General features: G+C 37.8%; 1 protein-coding gene across 1 annotated transcript; it reads left to right on the forward strand.

Annotated features, from left to right (window-relative positions):
- The first annotated feature begins 3,204 nt into the window (after positions 1-3,204).
- LOC118809891 (uncharacterized protein C6orf118-like) lies at positions 3,205-18,402 on the forward strand. Its single transcript, XM_036573403.1, has 10 exons — positions 3,205-3,232; positions 6,362-7,002; positions 9,106-9,228; positions 10,983-11,042; positions 12,739-12,851; positions 12,967-13,025; positions 15,974-16,206; positions 17,245-17,298; positions 18,180-18,241; positions 18,323-18,402. Exons 2-10 carry the CDS (start codon positions 6,370-6,372, stop codon positions 18,366-18,368), a joined length of 1,383 nt encoding a protein of 460 aa, XP_036429296.1. The 5' UTR covers positions 3,205-3,232; positions 6,362-6,369; the 3' UTR covers positions 18,369-18,402.
- Positions 18,403-23,739: the final 5,337 nt, after the last annotated feature.

The following is a 23,739-nucleotide window of genomic DNA, read 5'->3' on the forward strand; positions in this document are numbered from 1 at the left end:
ACAAGTTTGTGTGGTTTTCGCTTTCTGGGTGTCTGTAGAATTGTCAGAGGGGACGTTGTGCACCATCCATCGTGTATTAGATATGAGGAGACCAGCATGGTGTGGAGCATGATGTGTGACTCCCCCTAGTGGAGGACACATAAGTACACTCACACAAAAGGAGCCACAGCAAACAGCTTATTATTTCAGATCTGTACATATTTTACACATCTCTTAACCAGAATAAGTAACTTTTTTTGCTAAATATATGAACTCAAAGCCATTAACAAGCCAATCTTGAATCTAGTGGAGGTATTTTATAGCTGCTTGGCTTTTCTACCTTTAATGAAGTGACATTGTGTTTAAAGCTGATTAAATCCCACCGTCCTGCACAGCAATGTTGACCTCCACCTTACACCTTTGGCTTCATTCATTTTCTTGAAGGAGACCTGGAATGTTTACACATTTCGCAATATAGTGCACAAGTCCAGTACTTTTAAAATGTGTTGTATGAAGCAAGCAAAATACTTAAGCAATAAGCAATAATTAATTTATTTATGGATTTTAATTTATTTTCAAAAAAAGACAAAATTCATCCTAAAATCCTAGTAGGTGCCATTTTTCTTGTGTCATAAAATGGTTGCATCGTCTCTTGTCTGTTGAGTGAGGAGCACTTGGTCCAGTGCAATCATATGACATCATAACCGTACAATAATGGCAACCTAATAGCAGAGTGGTTTTGCCTATTTGTTGTTCTGTAATAATAAAAACATTTCCATTTGGTTTTTACATTATATTTTAATAAAACTGGAAATGATGATTATTGTAAGTGTTAATAGTCAGTTCTCTAAAACAAATCATACCGCACTGAGGATGAGATACTGTCAGTTTTACTTGTCACACAGTTACTGTACTCACTATAGTCTGACCATATTAGACATTACTGTTTTCACTGCCAGTGAAATTCTCCATTGATCACAGGTACCGTGCAAATGTCCTTTGAACCTAAGCACTTTATTTAAACTATTGTTTTAGCAATGTGTGTTTGTACTTGTAAAAACATCATATATCACTGAAGTAAATGCAAATAAACACAGTTAAAAGTAACGAGAATGAATAGTTTTTCAAAAGTAGTTAATAACTTCTCTTAATGTCTTCTTCAAGGGTTCTTTAGTAAAAAAAATGGTTCTATATAGAACCATGAACACTCAAAGTACCCATTGCATGATTCTATTATTCTTTGCATTGTAAAAGGGTTCTTCAGATTGATGGAGAATATGGTTCTATATAGAACCTTTTTAAAAAGGGTTTCCTCTATTGTTATGATGTCAAGCTTGTAACAATAGAAGAACACTTTTCAAAAAGCTTTTATATAGAAACATCTACAGCACGTTCTCCATCAGTCTGAAGAACCATTTCACTTTGAGTGTTCATGGTCCTATTTAGAACCATTTTCTTTACTAAAGAACCCTTGAAGACCCATCTTTTTAAGTGTAAAGAACAAAGTTTGGTTCTAGATATCTCCTGGAAGATTTGTTATGTATAATATGCTTGTATTTCTTTCAGTAGTGGTAAATAACTAAACACTGACCAGACAAATAGTTTTGTGAATATCAATTTTTTCATGTGCCTAAAACGTTTGCACAGTGCTGTGTATATATACATATACAGTGCACCTTGGCATAGATCCTACGAGTCTCTGGAACTGTGCTAGAAGGATGGAGCACCATTTTTCCAAAAAAATATTCCTTCATTTGGTGTTTATGATGGGTTGGAGAGCACTATTGACACAGAATCTCCAAAAGGTGTTCAACTGGGTTAAGAGCTGGTGACTGTGAAGAACATAGCTTTTACTTTACATCATTTTCATACTCCTGAAGCCATTTAGTGACCCCTCGTGCCCTGTGGACGGTGACTTTGTCATCCTGGTAGAGACCCTCACATCAGGATAGACATGATCAGTCAGAATAACTTTGTATTGGTTTGCAGTGATCCTTCCCTCTAAGAGGGAGAGTGGTCCCAGACTCTGCCAGCAAAACGCCCCCACAGAGCCACTGGACCCTCTCACTGTAGGGGTCAGGCATTCAGGCCTGTACTGTTCTATTGGTGTATTCACTAATTAAAAAAGGTGTCAGGTACTTTTACACACATCACACATAACCCATACAGAAATCAGACATATATGGCCTTATATGCACATGTATCCTAAGGAGTCAGGCATATATTTCAAAATATATGTACATATGTGAACATATATGCACAATATGGATCACACATAAGTGTGATAGGTGGATGAACACATGCATAATATAAGGATCATACATATACTGTATATCTGATATATATGATGCATGGATCACACATATATGTCCAGTACAAACACTGAAAGATTTTTTAAAAGCAAAAAATCAAAAAGAGCTGAACAAAGCTGGTGTACCAGCTCTGACCAGCTGGCCAAGCTGGACATCCAGCTCTGACTAGCTGGACCAGCTTAAGACCAGCTAGAATTTAAGTTGTTTTTTCCAGAAGGGATGAAATATACTAGAAGTGTACATGCAATGAAAAATTACATATAACGAGGCTAATATATATGTGTAATACATGCCATATATATACTACACACACAGACACACCCACATATACATATACATACATATATATATATATATATACACGATGTGTGTGTGTGTCTGTGTGTGTGTGTGTGTGCGTGTGTGTGTGTGTGTGTGTGTGCATATATATACAATTTGTTATGTGTGTATATATTCCAAGTGATTTGCGACCGGACCATTCATCATGAGATTTTGACACAACATAAAGGGCGACCATTTCAAATTAAACAACAAAAATAAAATAAAACGAAATTTTTTATTTGTTGACCCCGCTGGAAAAGGTGTTTCTGTTGGTTCCTGGTGGTTTTGTAATGTGTTTTGGCTTTTTTGATGGGTTGATATCACAGTGTAAAGGATCCTGATGGTGACCAGTGGCTGATTCTAAAGGCATTTGATGGCTTTCTAATGGGATCTAAAGGTGTTCTACAGGAAACTAGTGGTCTCTATTGAAAACTGACACTGTTCTCACCGCACGCATTTGAGAATAGAGGAATAATTTAATAAATTCCTTAATTAAATCGTATAAATTCTGCTGCTGTTTCGCATTATGGTTTTCAAACTCTCGCCACGTAACCACGCAGATGTCGTCACTTCCCTAGCAACCAGTGTTTTCGTTGGCTGGCTCGCACAGGTCAAACAGGGTGAGAGCTGACTTTCATTTACATTACAGTAATGTTTTAAAGCTCAAACATTGAATTTTAGGCAATGAAATTCCACCAGACTGAGTGAATTAGTCTGCAGAGGAAACGTTTCTTCGTTAGGGAGCGCAGATAAAGGGCTTTTAGTTCTCATTCACTGCACTAACGACTTTGTGTTCATATAGCTAGAGAAGCTAACGCTAAAATATTAAGTCATAGCCGTCCTTTACAGTGAGGAACATGCTGTCACACATTTTCACAACTTTTACATTTCAGTAAGACTTTACTGAATGGCAGCGTTTGTAAGGCTACATAAGTCTCTCATGACAACTGACATAAGTCTACATAAACCTTTTATAGGCTTATTCCAACAAGCGTCAGTTTTCATAAGCCTGTTTTTGTCCATTCGCAGAGGAAACAAATATTCTAAATGAGATCTCCTCTTAGTCTCGTGTACTTCTCCTAGACGTGGTTAAGCCCTGTCTTAGATCAGAGAGAGACTAAAGCCATTTTCTCCTGTTTATGAAATTTGGCTCCTGAGAAACAACCCTCAGATTTTCTCACCTAGATCAAAATGTTGTCACACAGATGGATGAACTCTTGTGACTCATCTCACCACAGTCTTATCTAAATAATACACAGATCAGGCATAACATTCTGACCACCTCCTTGTTTCTATGCTCATTGTCCATTTTATCAGCTCCACTTACTATATAGGTGCACTTTGTAGTTCTACAGTTACAGACTGTAGTCCATCTGTTTCTCTGCATACTTTGTTAGCCCCCTTTTACCCTGTTCTTCAGTGGTCAGGACCCCCATGGACCCTCACAGAGCAGGTACTATTTGGGTGGTGGATCATTCTCATCACTGCAGTAACACTGACGTGGTGGTGGTGTGTTAGTGTGTGTTGCGCTGGTCTGAGTGGATCAGACACAGCAGTGCTGCTGGAGTTTTTAAACACCTCAGTGTGTCTGCTGGACTGAGAATAGTCCACCAACCAAAAATATCCAGCCAACAGCGTCCTGTGGGCAGCGTCCTGCGACCACTGATGAAGGGCTAGAGGATGACCAGCACAAACTGTGCAGCAGCAGATGAGCTATCATCTCTGACTTTACGTCTACAAGGTGGACTGACAAGGTAGGAGTGTCCAATAGAGTGGACAGTGAGTGGACACAGTGTTTAAAAACTCCATCACAGAACTCTCGCAGCAGTCTGTCAGTGTAGAAGGAGAACTCAGGCTTTTCTCATTCATCACCAAAACCTCTTACAATAAACTGGTGATGTAAGTCTCCTCTTTTCTCCAAAGGAGGGTTTAGGGGGAGTTCAGATATCAGTGAGCCTTCATTAATACAACATGGAGATCTGCTTTATTTTTTCTGAAAAATTGAAACAGTTTTCCCTCTGGGTATTGATGTCATTTCACCCCAGCCAGCGCTACAACAACTGACATTTATATAACATTACATTCAGGACGATACATCCCAAGAATGGAGTCTTCAAGATAAAATATCAGAACTAATTGGACCACAGTCATGCAGTAAATGTGTCAAAATTAGATTTGGCCCCATCATATGATCAGAAGTGAAAAAAGGGTTGGAGGTATATGCTATCCTGCAGAGGAACTCACCCTATACACAACTCAGTAATCAATAACAGTTCCTTTTCTGTAACAGTCTTCTGGGTCAATCTCATGAAATAGCTCCCAAATTGCTGTCAAAATGTGCAGAGTAGATTGCTATGGGAATACAAGATGACCAAAAGCACATTTTATTAGAACTTCTTTAACTGTCACAAATATCCATGTTTCTCCATGTTTGTGTCCTGCACCAGAATCTGTGAACTGTGTTATAGATATTTTAAAGAGCCTGTATCATGGAAAAATGAGATTTCCCCACCTGTTTTAAATAAGAGTTTTGATGTAGCATGTAAACTGCCTCATTTGCCAACCTTTCTTAATAAGAAATTCCTTTTTAAAACCCACTTATACAGTTTTCACGAAGATTCTGACATTCACCAGTGTTATATTTATTTGGGATTTATTCTTAGGTAAGAACAGAATCTACACACTCTAGAGAACAAGGAATTAGAAGAATTCTGTGGTTTAAGAACACGTCAGGAATCTGACGTAGACTTTTTCTTAGGATCTTTCTCAAGACCACGTTAAAGAAAAAACTTAGGAGGATATTGGTGAATGAGGCCCATAGTTCATTAAAACGTACTGTTTACTCCCCAGTCTTTGGTCCATACAAGAAAATTAAGCTGCAAAAACATCCTATTTCATTCATTTTTTTGTGATGTCACACAAACCATCACATTTACATATATCCGCCTATTCAGTGTACAGCAGTTTAGCCCCGCCCACTCACACTAAAGTTACTGTGTCCCAATTCAGGGGCGTGTCCTTTGAAGGCTACATAGCCGCAGAGGCTGAACTGTAATGAGACGGTCTGTTCTATGGCGGATTTCCTGTTCTTTAAAGTTCTTTAAAGATGGAGCCAGAAACTTTGATTTTAGTTTTATAGTTTTTCATTAATTAGAGCTGGAAATGCTTCTCTCTGTCGGCTCCTCGCTCCCTGAAACAAACAAAGCGTTAGTGTAAGTTTTGCTTCAGACCACATTGGCCTTTTTAACATCTGTATCGTTCGCTATTCGACTCAGTTTAAACCCAACACTTACATTTAAAAGTGTCTCCTCAGCTGCTATTCACTCCTCTGCTGATGCCACTGTGTTCTGTAATCTCCACCAGCACGCGATGAACCTCAGGATATGTTGGCTGGCGCCACTGTGACGTAATTGGCCTTCAAATGCAGCCTCTGAAGGATGCAGCTGCTGAATTAGGAAGCAGCTAAAGAGTGTTTCACCCTAGACTACTTTTTGAACAAGACACAATACAGGGCAGCCAGTTAGAACAGGGCACATTTACCTATATCAGTTTACATACTGCAGTAGCAAAAACAGCCTGGTTTAAGGAGAGTTTGAAAAATTGTCATGTAAGACTGAACTATGATGACTTTTGGTACAAAAAAACACAAAATGTTACAAGTGGCTGTCAGAGAAAAATATACAAGAGTAACGTAGGACATGGGCACCTAACACTTTTCATCACACTCATTTCCTGTTGTTACCCCCCAGCTTTAGCCATGTCTGTATCAGGTGGGCAAAGGCTAAGGCCTTCGGACATCCGTCGGGAGCGGAAGGAGCTGCTCCTCTGTGTGGAGAGAGGCAACAAAGCTGACATCCACACCTACAGCTCAGGGCACCTGGGGCCCTACAGCTTCAATCCCAGACCCGTTTACTGCCGGCGTGACAAGCCAATCTGGGAAAAGTCCAAACATTCAGAGTCTAAGCACTCAGGCCTCTCCCGCCTTCAGGAAAGCAGGGCACAGGAGGATAGCGTGAAAGAAATGGTAGATGCCTTGTACAACTTCACCATGGCCACCACGCTTCAGGAGCCTGATGTTCGGAGCAGCACAGGAAGCCCCAGCAGCCCACCAAGAGTGGATCCGTACAGGACGAGAGAAAACCTGGACACAACGGAGCTTTTCCTGGTGAAGCCAAGCAGTCTGAAGCCGGGGCCTTGTGCACCCACTGTGGAGGTGGATCAGGGCCGATACTGGTTCACACGCTCTTACTTAGCTGGACTCACCTGCAGCGATCAGCTGCTGCTGTGGAAACGGTTTGACCGGCAGGTTGTGAGGAAGCAAGACTTGATCACCAGGAACTGTCTGAGCGGCATTGAGGCAGCACAGCGACACCAGCGCAAACTGCAGCAGGTCAGTACAAGCTGTTACAACTGCTGATTAGAGCGGTCAGGGTTACTCAATTAACTCACATAGCTGAATTAGGGTAAAAGTGACCTTCTTGATGAACAGTCATCAGTTGGCAGTTTGCATGATGGAAATAATTTTTTGAAGTCTTGTTTAAAATTCTTCATTCTAAATAATGAAATGTTTTAGTAATGCAAAATGAGGAAAAACTAGCATTTATTTTCTTGGTACACAGTTTCCTGAACTGAGCATGCTTAAAGTTTTTAAAAAGCTACATACGTGATAATAAACCGCTTTATTAACTGCAAAGAGATCAACACAGTGGAATAAAAAATCTTGACAAGCTAGAAAATCTTTAAAAATATTTAAAAATAAATGTTGAACTTAACAATTAAATTCTGCTTAACTGCTTAAGATGTAAACAAAGTCATTCAGAGTGGTTTGGTGTGAAATGCTCTGTTGTTGAGAAACTTACCGAAGAACTGTTCACAGTGGTGGTGATAGGAACCAGACATCCACCTCTAAAAGCTCCCTCACAGAAAGTTACTACATTAAATAGTTTGCAAATATGTTGCCTGATGCCTGGGACATTGTTTCACAAAAGTTTTTGCCCTGAATAATATTTTTACAATCCACTCCTGGTGGTACATTCAGGGTGTCATAAGGCAAAATAGTATGAAGAGAAAACTAAGCTGACACACTGAAGCTTCACTGGTCATTTAGGTTGGTAAGTAAAATGGCTATATATGGCCCCTGGTTCACCACCACTGTAGAGAAATCTGAGTTTGTAAGTTGAACAATGAACCTCAGACCAAAACACTCTGATCAGCTTTGTGATTGAATTATGCAAAACAATTACAGTAATTGTATACGCCCACCAAGAGTGCACTTGTGCAGTCTGAGGGCAAATGGGACCCCCTGTGCACATGCCACAGCAATACTGACTTTTAGTTTAGCAGACAGAAAAAAGCAATACGCTACCATTACTCAGGAAATATGAGGAATTATTAATATTCATTAACTTTATTAAAGCTAACTTAAGTATTATATAATAGTACTACAGTTAAATATTAAATAATATAATATCATTTATGCTAAATTATGTTAAATAATGTGACATTAATACAGTTAAATATTTGCAAAAACAAATAGTACAGTAGGGAATTTTGTTAGTTATTTAAGTAACACTTTCATCAGATGTCATAATAATAATCCAAAAAATGGCATTTATTTTAAGGATTTTCTTAAAATTTCATTTGATACACAGTTTCCTGAAATGAGAATGCTTCAACAAGCTTCAGTGTTAAAAAAAATAAAAAATAAAAAGCCACACATAGAATACAATACAATAAACCACTTTATTAACTCCAAAGAGATCAACACAGTGCATTAAAAAATCTTAACAAGCCAGAAAATCTTGAAAATGTACAGTAGATCTTGGTTTTTCATTTAAAAATGCAAGCGTGGACTAGATTTGTGTGAATAAGATTAATTTGCTACAGTTTTCAAAGTTTTAAGGGATTTATTTTAAGATAGCTTTACTTATTTAAAGACTGCAATATTTTTGGAATGTTTTTCAGAGTGTGAAGTGAGACACCTGTCCAATTAAGTTCTTAAAATAAAAGTTTAACAGTTGAGAGCTTTAAACTTTTTCAGTTCTCCCAAAAAAGTTTTTCTTTCATTTTGAGAAGTCTATGTAATCAGCTCATTTGTCTAAGTACGATTATTGTAGACAACATTGCTGAAAGCTCACTCATTATCTTATACATATGAATCTAGTGTAGTCTGTCCATCTCCAAACAAAAATAACACAATTTATTCTTAATTTTTCAGAATTTCCGGCTAGTTAAGATTTCATTGTGTAAGAATGGCTGAAGACCTTCAGGTTGACTCTGATGCTGCGTTCGTGCCTGAATAATGTCACTCTCAGTCACTTTTTAGAGCTCTTCTAGTTGTTGATGTAATACAAGAAGAGTAAACTGGTTGAAGTGTTGTTGAACGTCTGCGTCTCAGTCAGAAATGAACTGCGCTGTATTCAGGGATCTGGGAGAGCAGTAAGGTGTTGATGTGAGGGCTCCGCTGAGGACACTGTTTGTGCGTATGTGTCAGGAGCTGAGGAAGGTTCCGGCCTGCAGGGGCCCGTGCCTAGAGCGTCTCGCGGTGTTCAGTGATGTCTTTGGTGACGTTTGTGACGGCTCTCCTGCGTTCGGGAGCGTCCTCGGAGAAATCAAGGTGAGAAACTGTTCATACACAAACCTCTTGTGTCCAATGAGAAACTCTCACTGAGCATACTTACCCCCTTACACAGTTACTACTCTTCTGTAAAGTACATTAGATTATATTCCTTGAACCATTTACGCAAACAGAGTGGTACTGCTTACAGCAAGTTAGAGGACACTTGGCTTTAAAATGCTTTTCGAGACAAAACAGCTGCTTTCCTCATCAGTTTGCAGTAACTTCACTTATTTTGAGGAAAATATTATCAAAAATGTAAATATTTGTGACATTGCTACTTTAAAGAGCCCATATCATGGAAATCCAAGTACTCCTCAGTTTTTTTTTAAATAAAAGAGTTTGATGTAATACAGTGAAAAAGTATTTGCCCCCTTGCCAATTTCTTCTACTTCTGCATATTTGTCACACTTGAATGTTTCAGATCATCAAACAACTTTAATATTAGACAAAATAAGCAAAGTAACCACAAAATGCTGTTTTTAAATGTTGACTTCATTTATTGAAAAATGCTGTTTAGCCCTACCTGGGAAGTAATTGCCCCTAAGTTTCTAAATCAACCAGCTGCCACATTCTAAAGAGATTCAAATACAGATGTGAAGTGAAGTACCTGAAATCTAACAGTCTGGAAAGGGTTACAAAGCCATTGCTGAGGCTCCGGGACTCCACAAATGGAGAAAACTTGGAACAGCGGCTGACCTACCAAAAGCGCCACCAAGAGCGCATCGGCGACTCATCCAGGAGTTCACAAAAGAACTGAAACAAACACTTCTGAATGGCTCAAAAGAAACAAAATTAGGTTTCGGTGTGGCCGAGTCAAAGTCCTGACTTAAATCCCATTGAGATGCTGTGGCAAGACCTTAAACTGGCAGTTCATACTAGAAAACCCTCCAATGTGGCCAAATGAAAACAATTCCGGAAAGAAGAGTGGACCAAAATTCCACAGCGATGTGTAAAACTCATCGCACGTTATCACAAACATTTGATTGCAGTTGTTACTGTCAAGAGCGGCACAGCCAGTCATTAGGTTTAAGGGGGCAATATTTTTTTCACATGGGTGATATAGGTTTTGAATAAGTCTTTATCTTCAATAAATGAAACGATCATTTAAAAGCTGCATTTTGTCTTTACTTACATTGTCCTTATCTTATAATAAAATTAATGGGATGATCTGAAACATTCAAATGTAACAAATTAACAAAAATAGAAGAAGTCGGGTGAGGGGCAAATACTTTTTCACAGCACTGTATTTAAACCTTGTTCAAGTTTCAGAACATATTGTTCACCCTCCAGTCCCTGTATATGAACACGAAGCTGCAAAAACAGCTTGCTCTGAATTTGTGGTTCCTGTGATGTCAAACCAACACATTTACCCGTATCCACCTATTCAGCCTACAGCAGTTTAGCCACGCCCACACTGAAGTTATACGGAGTGTTTCAGCTCAGGCTGCTTTTTGAGACACAATAAAGGGCAGCCAGTCAGAACAGAGCTTATTTACATACATCAGCCTTAAAGGCACAGTAACAGAAACAGCATGTTTAATTCTAAGGTATAAAGAGAGGTTTGAAAATGGGCATCTAAAAATGAATTCTGACTGTATTTGGTAAATTGACATAATTGTCATAAGTGGAGCTTGAAAATTAAAAGAAAAGTGTAGGATTTGAGTCCTTTAACTATTACAACTCCTTATTTTTGGTTGGTATAAAAAGACATCACTATGTAACTCCTCAGAATTATTTTCCTTTTTATTCAGATGGAGTATGATTTGTACCTGAACTCTGTCGTTTCCTCACAGTCAACCTTCCAGCTTACAGTAAGAACATTACATTTCAGATTAAACGGCTTCTCTACAGGCTATTTTGTATATAAGAAATTTGACCAGCCAGGATGTGCTGCATATAATTCATATTAGTGTAGCAACTGCAGAAAATGTCACATAACAACAGTGATATAAGACTATAGTCAGTAAACACTCTATATGTATGTTCTAACAGGCTCGCTGGTGCTAACAGTACAGTCATATGCAAACGTTTGAGCACCCCTAGTCAAATGTTTGAAATGTTAACACATCCTCTACAGAGAACACACTTACATACAGCATTTTCTGCTCATTTAGATATATGTTAAGTTGAGTTTAACATACTGGAAAAAAAATAAAATTATTAATTTGCACAGACCACATTTAATGTTTTGTTTTCCTAACATGTTAAATTCATCACATAAACAGTAATTGGGCATTAAGATGTGCAGAAGTGTGTCCTCTGTAGAGTGTTAACTTACTTTCACTTTGACAATTTTCAAAACATGTCATTTGATTGGGGTGTTCAAACTTTTGCATATGACTGTATCACTTGTTGGAGAAAGTCAAATAACCAACATAAGTATTTCATAATCATTTTTCAGAGTTATGGGTCGTTCTCCATTTGGAGTGGGAGTTCATGTGGATACATTTTTAAAAAATCAGTTTCTTTCATCCCAAAACGAAATAATACTAATATGTACGTTAACATCTCCTATTATTATATATGTAAAAAGGAGAGCTTAATTCCAAACCTATTTTACAGTCACTGGTGTTATATGAATATGGTGTAACACCAGTGACTGTGACTCCAGTGACATTCTGGTTAAAACTGAGGATTTTGTGGCTGAAACTTGTGCAATTATTTAAAATCAGTAATAAAAATGATATTTGCCATTATTTTGACAAATTACTCAGCCATTAAAGCTCTATAATAACACAGGTGATACATAGAAGTTCTGAGCTGCCTGATAAACAAAATTCTTAATAAATTAATGAAATATAATAAGCCAGTGTGGACTCGCCTCATGCCTTGAGATGCCTCCTCTCTGATGAGCCTTGACCCAAAGAAGCAGTTTAATAGAGCTGAAGATACTGTGAAAAAAACTTAAATTAATGTAATAATTAATATAATCTCTTATATATGTAATATAAGAGACCTGATAACACCAGTGACCCCAAATCTCTGTGACAAATGATTTTTTTTAATAAAATATGTATTTGTTTAATGTAGTATAACATTAATGATATAAAAAGTAAACATGAATCTTTTTTATACAAATTCCTAAGTTAAAACACTTAAAAATATTGTCTTTTATTTAGAAAATTGTTTCTCAAATGCTGAAAATTGGTTTTGTGACGAGCTGTTTTCACAGATGCAGAGCGATTATGAATCAGCATAAAAAAAGAAAAATCAGAGAATCATAAGGAAAAAGTATTATTCAATCTTAGGTCAACTGTGTAAATGTACATACTGACTTTTGGAGCTGTGCCTCATATTTTAAGCATCTTTTTAAGCCCTGCAACCTTTGTGACATGGTTTCCCACTACAAATGGAGAATGACCCATATAATATTGGCTTCAGACTTTATATTTTATGCTAGTATTGTGTTGTTTGCTGCATTTAAACTCTTTCTAGATTGAGAGATCTGTCGAATCAGGCATGGCTTCTCTTTCATTCCATTATGTTTCTGTGTTTGTGTGAGTTTAGGCTGCATTTTTGCCCTCTGGAGTCGTCTCAGGATCAGGGGAGTTAGAGGAAGCAGAACAGCAGGTGTCATCACTGGAAGAGAAAGCGAGGAGAGCTCTGGAGGAGAATGACAGGTATTATCATTCTGAGATTCAGTCTATTCTGAAATGACTGATTTCATGTCCAAGTTCTTCAAAAGATTTTGATAGAATGAACTTCTTAAATCATATGCTCTAATTTGCTCTTCAGAGTCAGAGCAGAGTATGAGGACATGCTGGCCAAAGACATGGAAAACCAACAGGAAGAAGGTACAGAGCTCTAAAACTGTCGCCCATCTTACCAAGCTGTGAGTTACTTGAACCAGTTCAGTAACGTTCAGGGCCAGATCACTACTGTTGGGTAATTCACCACGGTATGACTATGAAAAACGTTTTTCAGTGGAAAACCTTCAGGGCCTTTTAGGCCTTTGGAGAAGACCTAATGATTTCTGTGATATAAAAAAGAACATATTTGTAATTTTAGTTTATTGTTGTTTAATATATTCACCAGGCCTGTTGTATTAGAAACTCTGCAAGTATTTATGTGCTACTCTTATTTTATTTTTGCTTTGGTTGGAAACAAATTCTTGAAAATCCCAACAGAAAACTGTCCAATTTTTTTCTAGGTAGATTCAGTCAAGCGAGATCTTCCATTGGTTAGGACTTCATAGCATAACTAGAAAGTGACAGTGATAACAACCACTCATGTTTTAATTTACAATCAGACCAATTTGTGAGAAAAAAAATGCTCTAGGCCTTCTGGAAGTTCTAGATATGTCACCGACTGTGAATACTGAGCTGCAGTGTAACCAGGTGTCAGATTATTGTTAGAAATGGAAAACAGTGGTGTGTTTGTGCGAGAACTCTTTAGAGTAAAACTCAACATTCACTGTAAAAAAATGGGATTTACTGTAAAACTGCAGCTTACAAAGAGAAATATATGTTAATATGTAAAAATTATTTACACAAGTTTAAATTAGCGTTCTTGTAAAAGTGTCTTTCCTGATCCTGTATTGAAATATAAATGAAGAGATTTTATTCAAAAATATTTTTGAAAATACTAGAAACACACACACACACATACACACCCATTATCTAAGCCACTTATCCTTCTGAGTCGCGGGGGGTGCTGGAGCCTATACCAGCTGTCATTGGGCAAAAGGCAGGAAACATCCTGGACAGGTTGCCAGTCCATCGCAGCGCTACCAGAAACATAAAAAAAAAGGGTCGACACAGTCACATAATCACTTGCGGCTTAACTAAGACTTAACTAAGATATATATATATATATATATATATATATATATATATATATATATATATATATATATATATATATATATGTATTAGACATATATATTCTGTTAACAAACACTGTGTCCATGTGGGTTCATCCTTATAATGTCACTCTCAGTTGGTTCTAAGGCCGCATTGGTTCCTGAATAGTCTCCACAAAGTCACCTTTCTCCCAGTTCCACAGTTATGAAAATGACCAGTTCCATAATCATACGCCGTGCCGCCATGTCTGGCACGATAGTTTTGAAGACTGGCATAATAAAGTCTTTATCTTGTGTACAGTAACTTTTCAAAGCCAGTAGTTAGTTTTCAGTTGTTTGTCTAGGTGTTGCAATAGACTGATCAGTGTATTAATATGGGTCACTTCTATAACTGCATGCAGTAACCTCTAAGCAGTGCCTTTTATTATTGCTTCAGTATGAGGCGGCACTAACTCGTGCATTAACTGTGTCAGAAGCCACAGTAACAGATTGTTTTCTTAGGCAAAATATTCCTTTTTAGAATTCAGGACTGTTTGTTACATTAGCAGCACTATCTGTCTTTTGATATATAATAAACGTTATTTATAAGCTGGGCTAGAGTGAAAGTAATTAATGACTTAAACAAAGAAATTGCTGCACGCTGGCTAACAGTACACTGTTTTTGTAAATTGTCAGTTCAACCTAAAAAAAACTGTGGTAATTTGTGGCAACAACCCATTTAATTGATTTTATTCACATAAATACTTAGAATGAAACAATGCAAAACTAAATGTTAATGTAGGTGAACTACAGTTTTGTACATCACTTCAAACCTCAAAAACACTTCTGCCCTGTTCCACTTACTATGTATGAAATTAAGCACTTTTCATTTGCCTTCTTGTAACCATTCCATACACTGTGATTTATGAAAGGCAGTGCTTGTTTTATGTGACTTTCCGTCAGAGCTGGGCGATGAGGCACAAATCTAATATTGGAATACTTCAAGAAATCTTCACAATACACAATCTGTCACAATATTTCACACATTTCACAGTATTTTCAGACATCTGATCTGTTGTAATAGAGAAGAAAGAACCAGTAGTGCTACATTTTGAAAAAATACTCAAAGAGAACCATGATTTTTATTGAATATTTGGCACTAAATCCAGTTAAAAAGGACTAATTTTGCTCTCTTTGTAATGAAACATGCAGATGGTCAGTGTTCTGCAAGTACAGACGATATACATGTTATGTTCAGAAAATGCATATTGTATGGTATTGTGACATAATTTATCACAATAATGATATATATTGTCATATTGTCCAGCCCTACTTTCTGTTTTGCTTTTCTTTTTTCCCGTAAAAAAATAAGTTGCCCCCTCAATACCTTTGCTGCACACCAGGGGGCAGCAGTTGTCTGCTCATGTTATTATGATGGAGCTTTCAACTGCATGGATGTATGTTACTAGGAAAAAACCTTAAAGAGCACATATGCTATATTTTTCTTTTCTTTTTTCCCTGAAAGCCCCTTATAATGCATATAATGTTGATTTATGTACCAAAAAACATCTTAATTCATTTTTACATGAGCATTTTCCAAACTCTCTTCATCCCTTTGAATTAAATGTGTTGGTTTGACATCACAGAAATAACTAATTTAGAACAAGCTTTTTTCTGCTTAGTTTTCAAATATATAGACTGTGTGGAGAGTGAACGCTTTAACTTATGCTTTAAACTTAAACATTGAAGTTTACATATTACTCATTAAAAAAGAGGGGGTGAATCTTTTTTTTCTACGATATGGCCCCTTTAATTGCTGTTACTCTTTAGAGAACCACTGAAAGGTTCTTTCTGGAACTAAAAGTGGTTCTCCTGTGGCATTGCTCTGAAAAACCCATTTTGGCACCTTAATTTTGAATGCTGTAGAGCTTGACATGGTCTGTATGTGCTTTTTCTCTTGAGTCAGGGGATCCGAAGGCTCTGGTCAGTGTGGCCTCACAGCTGTTGAGGAAGGTTTGTTCCCAGATGTGAAGCAGAGCGAGGCTGAGGTCTCCTCCATGGCACAAGTGGAGTCTAAAAGGCAGGAGGTGTGGAGTGTGTGGAAGGAAGTACAGAGGCTGCAGAAGGAAATTAGAGAGACGATGGTGTCCACTGTCACTACCAGCTCCCTCGAGGGAAGCATACAAGACACAAAAGTACATAAAGGGGATTTTTCAAAATTTCTGAAATTAAGATAAACAGATTTATTCAGAGTGGTTTGTTGTGAAACGCTCCGTTCTAGAAAAACTTACAGAGTCAGAATTGTTCACAGTGGTGGTGATAGGAACCAGACGTCCACCTCTAAAAGCTCCCTCACAGAATGGTATTACATGAAATGGTTATGAATACACCTGATGCCTAAGATGCTGTGGAAGATAGTGTTGAGATAATGTAATTTTTTAAAAGCCTTTCATAGCAGAGACATACATGCAGGATATATATAAATACTTGCAATGAACAATTTAATTGCTTCAAATGCGCAAACATTACCTTGATTTCCCTGCTGAATGTGTAATAGATCAAATACAAAGTGTGTCAAGTTTGTAAAATATTTACATATATTCCCATAATATTTATAAGATTTCCATTTGGCATATATGCAAATATTAAAAATGGACATATATTGTATCTACATATATGCATATGTTGTCATATATTTAAATATTCAAAATTGGCACAGTTAAATATATTTAGGACCTACATTTTAAAACATCACATATTACGTATATATTTTTTATATGAGCAAATATATGTACTTATATGGGGCACCAAGTCAAAAGTTTGGTAGGATCCATGATGTGTAACAAAATAAATAAATGTGTTTTTCATGCAGGAAAATGCAATTAAATCTTATATTTTTAGATTTTACCATTAACATTTATAAGAATGATGAAAGACAGGTGAAGATTCACTTTGAAGATTCATTTTGAATAGTAAATGAAATGGCTGTATTTGCACCCCCTCGGTTCCTATCACCACCACTGTAAAAACAAAAACAATGAATCTGCAACAAATCATTTCACGTCAGAACTCAGAATTACTTGGTTCACATCTCAGTGATTTGAATTATGCAGAAATGTTAAAACATGACTGAATTCCTCTTTAAAGCCTTTTTTTGACATGAAGTGAACATAACATTGCGTCCCCAGCTAATGAAACACTAAATACAGATGCTTCTTTGTGTCTGTCTATAGGCTGAAGTCATGCGTCTCATTGCTTCAAGTGGGAACCTAAGGAGCACCATTAAGGCAAGATGAACACTCTGTCCTGCTCATTTTTATCCCCTCAAACTCAAAGACTACCATTCCTCACTCTCATAGCTACATACTTTACACTGGGTGACTACATAAGAGCTGTGCAGCCACAGGTAACTGCTTTTGCTGGATAAGGTGGGGGGGGGACTGTAAATTAGTTTACTTAATTGCCTCGTTTTTTTTTCATTATATTTTTTTTTTATATAGCCATTTTCATGCTGGTGGCAGCTCAAAGTGCTTTACAGACAGCAGATAAAGCCTAACAGTAATACCAGAAATTATAAGTATTAATTTAGAAGCAGAGTAACTGAACGAGGCTCTCCATGTTTTCTGTATTTTACTCAAGGTGTTTGCAGAAGGTCAGTATCCACAGATCTAAGTTTATAAATGGACAGACACTCTGTGATGAAAGCGGTGCTTTAAGGTCATTTAGAGCCTTAAAAACTATTAGCAGAACTTTAAACTATATCCTGAGTGATACACACAGCCAGTGCAGTTCATTTAAAGTGGGACTGATCTGATCTCTCTGTTTTGTTTTTGTTAGGATGCTGTTGCATTTTGTATGAGTTGTAAGGGATGTTTGTTTTCTTAGAAAGTCCATTAAGAAGATCATTACAGTGATCAACTCTGCTTTTAACATATGCATAAACAAGTTTCTCTGCGTCACTCTGAGATAGAAAAGGCCAAACTTTAGTGATATTTCTCAAATGATAAAAGCTACTTTAGTGACTGCGTTTACATGCGGGATAAAACAGAGCTCAGAGTCTAAGATCACATCCAGATTTTGTACTTCAGGTTTGGTATATGAAGCCAAAGAACCAAGTTTTTCATAAAGCAGCTTTCTTTGAGTTTTTCTATCATTCTTTCCTTTGAAGGATCTTGAAGAGAACATCTCAAAGGTCCTGCACAGAGCAAAAGTCGGTGAGGAGACGAAAGCGTAAGTATCACTTTGTTCTTTCTTTACTCTCATCATGACACATTTAGACTGTGCACTGTTCACCCCTGTTTTCTTTTTTAGGCTGGTGTGGGAGAAGATATGGGCCACAGTAAATAGAGATGAATAGAGCTCTTAATCAATAAAACGTCTTACCTTTTGTACCCTTGTGGCTTGAGATTCTGTTTAAACATCTGTGAGGGGTTTATGAGTTTCTCTTTAGTGATGGTGAGGTCATATAATCAGCTGCAGTGTGCTAATGGTGGTAATGTAATGAATAAGCTGCATGTTTCTCAGTCATATAGAGTAACACACAGGTGTCACAGCCTTGCTCTCCACAGTGACGGGGGAACAGTAAATGGTTTGTTGCTGTGATGTATGCAGTGTCTCTGGGAAAATGTGGTTCAGAGTTTGACATCCACAGCATTTGGATTGTTAAAGTGAAGTTAAAACACATGTTGAATATATTTTGTACCCTTTGAGGCCATTCAGAGGGCATTGAATTCAATCAGGTAAGACAATACACAACTGCAGACTCTAGGGGTCTCATTTCAATACTTTTAACATACCCTTGGAGGGGGGGACAGTCAAACAGAGCAGATTCACCCTCAGCTTGTCAGCCTCAGTGAACTTAGCAGCTAGACATGCAAACTTTGCAATGCAAAACACGTTTTTTTAGACGTTTGAACATGAAATACATAAAACTTGTGAATAATATCTTTGTCTGGCTATCAACTCGGTGTTGAACTATGCTGCATTGTCTCTCTCCTTCTTGTTGTTAGCTATGTAGACTTTAGCATGCTAACTAGCCAGCTAGCCAAGTAAAGTGATGAAGTGCATCAGAGGTCATGTATAAAAGATGGAGTAGTTCGTATGATGTTGGGGATTCCTCTGAGAGCAAGAGGAGGAGCGCATGTTGTTGATCTTCCATAAGGAGAAATTTCTCCACCAGTGAAAGCTGATTAATATTTGACTCAATCAAGAACCGAGAATAAAGTGCAGCTAAAGCTTTCTGGAAGGCAGCCATAACCACAAAGTAAGACCAGGTATCAAACTTTAAAACTTGTATTGACTGAATTACAAACCAAAAAACAGGAATCTGTGATTTTTTTTTTTATTCTCTTGATCATTTATTTAACTGACAAAAGTACAAAGACAAGATTCCCAGTGTTTTCCCTGACTTTTCCCTGACTTTTGCACTTTTCACTGATCAAAGTCTGGATGATCCATTTAGTCTTTGGCACAGAGAACACGACGTCCGTTTTACACAAAAAACAAGTTGAAATGTGGACTCTCGGACCACAGCACACATTTCTTTCAGACCATCTGAGATGATCTTGGGCCCAGAGAACTTGGCGGTGTTTCTGCATTGAATTGATGTATGGCTTTCTACTTGTGTAACAGAGTTTCAAGTTGCATTTCTTGATGCAGCGGTGGACTCTGTTAAGTGACGGTTTTTGAAGTACTCCTAAGCCCACGTGGCTGTATGACACAATAGCATGATGGTTTCTCATGCAGTGCAATCTGAGGGCTTGAAAGTCCTGCAAATTCATTAGTGGTTTCTGGCCATGCCCTACACAGACCAGGATTTCACTAGATTCCTCGAATCTTTTCACAGTACAGTAGATGAAGAAAGACCAAAATTGTTTTCAATCCTGCATTTAGGATATAAAATATTCTTTTTGAACTGTTGACAATTCTCTCACAAAGTTTGGCACAAAGTGGTGAGCCATGACCCATCTTTACTTACAAAGACTGAACCTTTGGTGGAGGCTCCTTTTATACCCAACCATGATTACCTGTTACTAATTCACCTGCTTGTTGTGGAATGCTTCAATGGTGTAACTTAAATATTTTATAAACTGTTCACTCTTATTTTCCCCGTCCCAACTATGTGGGTGTTGCAGGTATCAAATTCAAAATTTGTTTATGTTTAAAAAATACAATCAAGTTGGTCAACCAAAACTTTAACTGTTCTTTTGTCAGTTAAATAAACGTTCAAGAAAATAAGCAAATTATAGATTCTTATTTTTATTGTATTTTACAGAAAGTCCCAACTTGGGGACATCACTCGTGTACTTAAATTCTATCAAATTTCAAAATTTCTGTCATTGAATACCAACTTTCAGTAACACACTGTATTTTGAGAGTCCATGTAGATGCTTTGTAGTTTTCAACTTGTCTTTAACCCCTTTTTTTACAGTAGCTATAAGACCATTTTTGTCTGTTTTGAAGGAAGTGAAGTGGATTTTCGTCTCCATTGGTGAGCAAGCAAGTCAACTGTTTCTATTGTGGTGAAACACATTTTTAGTGTGCCAGTTTTGTTAAATTTCATCAGTTTGTTCAATTCCATCAGTAGCACACCTGATTCACCTGAAACCAGATATTGGATAATAACTACAAATAATACTGGGCTTCCACAAGGAGAGCTTTCGTAATGGTCAAGTGAACACAGTGACGTACATTAAATCACTACTAATTGATGTTATTTGTATTTATTCTAATATTATTTTTTTCTAATTAAATAAATTATTAATGCACAATTTAAAAGCATTTAAAATCAAGTTCACATTGTTTTCTGAAAAAAAAAAGTAATGGCTGTACTTAGTGGTGTGACTTTTACACAGTACTGTAGACAGGTCATGGGTTGTTATACTAAAAAAAAGACCTTCATATACTCCGAATAGGCACCAATATACCAAGAATGATGATTACTCAGAGAATATTTGTGCTAATGATAGAGGGTGTAAAGTTGGCTTGAAGATAAAACGTATGCCTTATCAGTCATAGGTTGGCTTTAAATAAAGTTGCTGATATCAGCTCCTTTCTTACATCATGCACTTTTGGATCCAGCAACATGGCAGGCCGGCCAGTTGATGAAAAAACTCTGTGACTAATATCAAATGCAGACAAGGACGTGCCAGGTGTTCTTCATAAGGTCAGTTTTATTGCAGCTGACAATACTGTCCTTTGGTCATTCACTGGTTTTCATTGATTGTATTTGTGGAGTCAGTTTTCCCTCCAGATGTACTCCAAGCCTTGGTAAGGTATTGCAATACGTTGCCCAATCATGGATTCCAAACTGTATTCACATCCAAACTTACATAGCCTGGTTTTATATTTAACCTCTTAAACTTGAGGCTTGCTCAGTTCTTAATCTTGAACTCTTATACTGTAAAGGCTCACATGTATGCCCACACTTGTTACTCACTCCCATAACTAAATACAAATTAGCTCCTGTTTAATACTATAGGGACTATATGTCCAAATGTATTGACAGCACCTCTAATTAGTGAATTCAGCTACTTTAAGGCACACGTAGCTGACTCAGGAGTTCAGTTGTGCACACACAGCTTGTAGGCCTATAATCTGCATAGAAAACAATTGACCAATAGAATGGGATGCTCTGGAGCAGCAGCACATGAACCTAAGGTCACTATGTCCAATGCTAAGTGTCAACTAGAGCAGTGGTTCTCAAACCAGTCCGCAGGGACCCCCAGACAGGACATATTTTTGCCTCTGCATTGGGAGTTGGGTGAATAATGTGACTGTCTGGTGCACCAAATATAGACCCTGTCGTGGAAATTGTAGGGGCTAACATGGTGCAGGCTGATCCCCTGTAGACGGAGTGAACCCACCCAGGTCCCAGAGGAGGATTCCAACTGTGGGACAGCTTCCAGGCTGTTACTGGCTACTTCGACTTGACTTCAATTTCGAGGGTCTCTGAGGACTGGTATGAGAAGCACAAGGCTAGAGGAGTAATAATCCAATACCTTTGGGAAGAGTTAGAGTGATCCAGAACTGATCATCCAACATCAGTAGCTGACCTCACTAATGCTCTTGCGGCTGAATGCAATCAAACCCTCACAGCAATGTTTCAACGTCTAGTGTAAAGCCTTTTCAGAAGAAACATTGGCTAAACAGGTGTCTGACCTGCTGGACATGCCAGCATAGCTTATCAACAGCAAAACAAGGCATATTTAAGCACTGGTATTGAACACATCGGCAGAAAGGGACACATACAGGACACCAAAACCACAGGGTGGTCACCGCTAGCCACACACTTCACCCTGACCCCTCCTCACACACAGAACCCCCAGCTAAACCCACATCCTGACACATAATAACACAATAAACACAAATACACAAAGTGACAACGACAAACATAAAACAACACAAACAGTCCCTTTTTCATCAGGGTACAAACTTCAGACGTCTGGTATTACAGTGAAAATAAAACAGGCGTGGCCTGTGGCGCATCTGTATTACACCCCTACAAACAACAGTTCTTCAAGGGTTCCTTAGTAAAGAAAAGGGTTCTATATAGAACCATGAACACTCAAACAACCCTTTGAATGAATAAAGGGATTCTTTGCATCATTAAATGATTCTTAAGATTGATGGAGAATGTGTTGTAGATGGTTCCTTATAGAACCTTTTTGAAAAGGGTTCTATATAGCACCAAAAAGGCTCTTCTATTGTTACAATGTCAAGCCTGTAACAACAAAAGGAACCCTTTTCAAAGAGGTTTTATATAGAGCCATATAAAACACACTCTCCATCAATCTGCAGTAACCTTTTATCATGCAAGGGGTTCTTTGAGTGTTCGTGGCTCCATGTAGAACCATTTTCTTTACTAAAGAGCTATTGAAGAACCATATAGAACCATTTAAAACACATTCTCTATCAGTCTGAAGAACCCTTTGATGATGCAAAGAAGCCTTTAATCATGCAAGGGGTTCTTTAAGTGTTCATGGTTCTATATAGAGCCATTTTCTTTACTTGAGAACCATTGAAGAACCATATAGAACCATATAAAACACATTCTCCATCAGTCTGAAGAACCCTTTGATGATGCAAAGAAGCCTTTAGTCATGCAAGGGGTTCTTTGAGTGTTCATGGTTCTATATAGAGCCATTTTCTTTACTTGAGAACCATTGAAGAACCATATAGAACCATATAAAACACATTCTCCATCAGTCTGAAGAACGCTTTCATGATGTTAAGTAGCTTTTAATCATGCAAAGCGATTTGTTGAGTGTTCGTGGTTCCATTTTCTTTACTAAAGAACCCTTAAAGAACCATCTTTTTGTGTAGTTCAGCTCATTTTTTCATCCCAGGCCACCACAATTTCATTTTTCAGTGTAAATATGACTCTGCTGAGTCAAACTAACTCGTTTTGTATTCCAGATGAACGAAGCTTCTGTCTTTGAGTTTCAGAGCACAGTGGTGCTGCAGTATGAGTGAAATGGAGACAATAGGATCAAGGCTTTTGGCAGAAATTGTGCACTGTAGCATAAAAGAGAGGAAAATGTCAGATAACGGAAGTGAAGTGAGGATTAAAAGTTGTTTAGCTCTACGGTGCTAACAGGGCCGCGTGCTCTCTGTCCTGCCCTTAGCAGGAGATAGGGCGTGTTGCCCTTTGACCTTATCACCAGCCACTGCCTCGCTGTCTGCTTGATCTAATCAGAGGTCGAAGTCCTGTCCACGACGCACTTCAG

This window comes from Colossoma macropomum, unplaced genomic scaffold, assembly GCF_904425465.1.
Source record: "Colossoma macropomum unplaced genomic scaffold, Colossoma_macropomum, whole genome shotgun sequence".
Taxonomy (NCBI): Eukaryota; Metazoa; Chordata; class Actinopteri; order Characiformes; family Serrasalmidae; genus Colossoma; species Colossoma macropomum.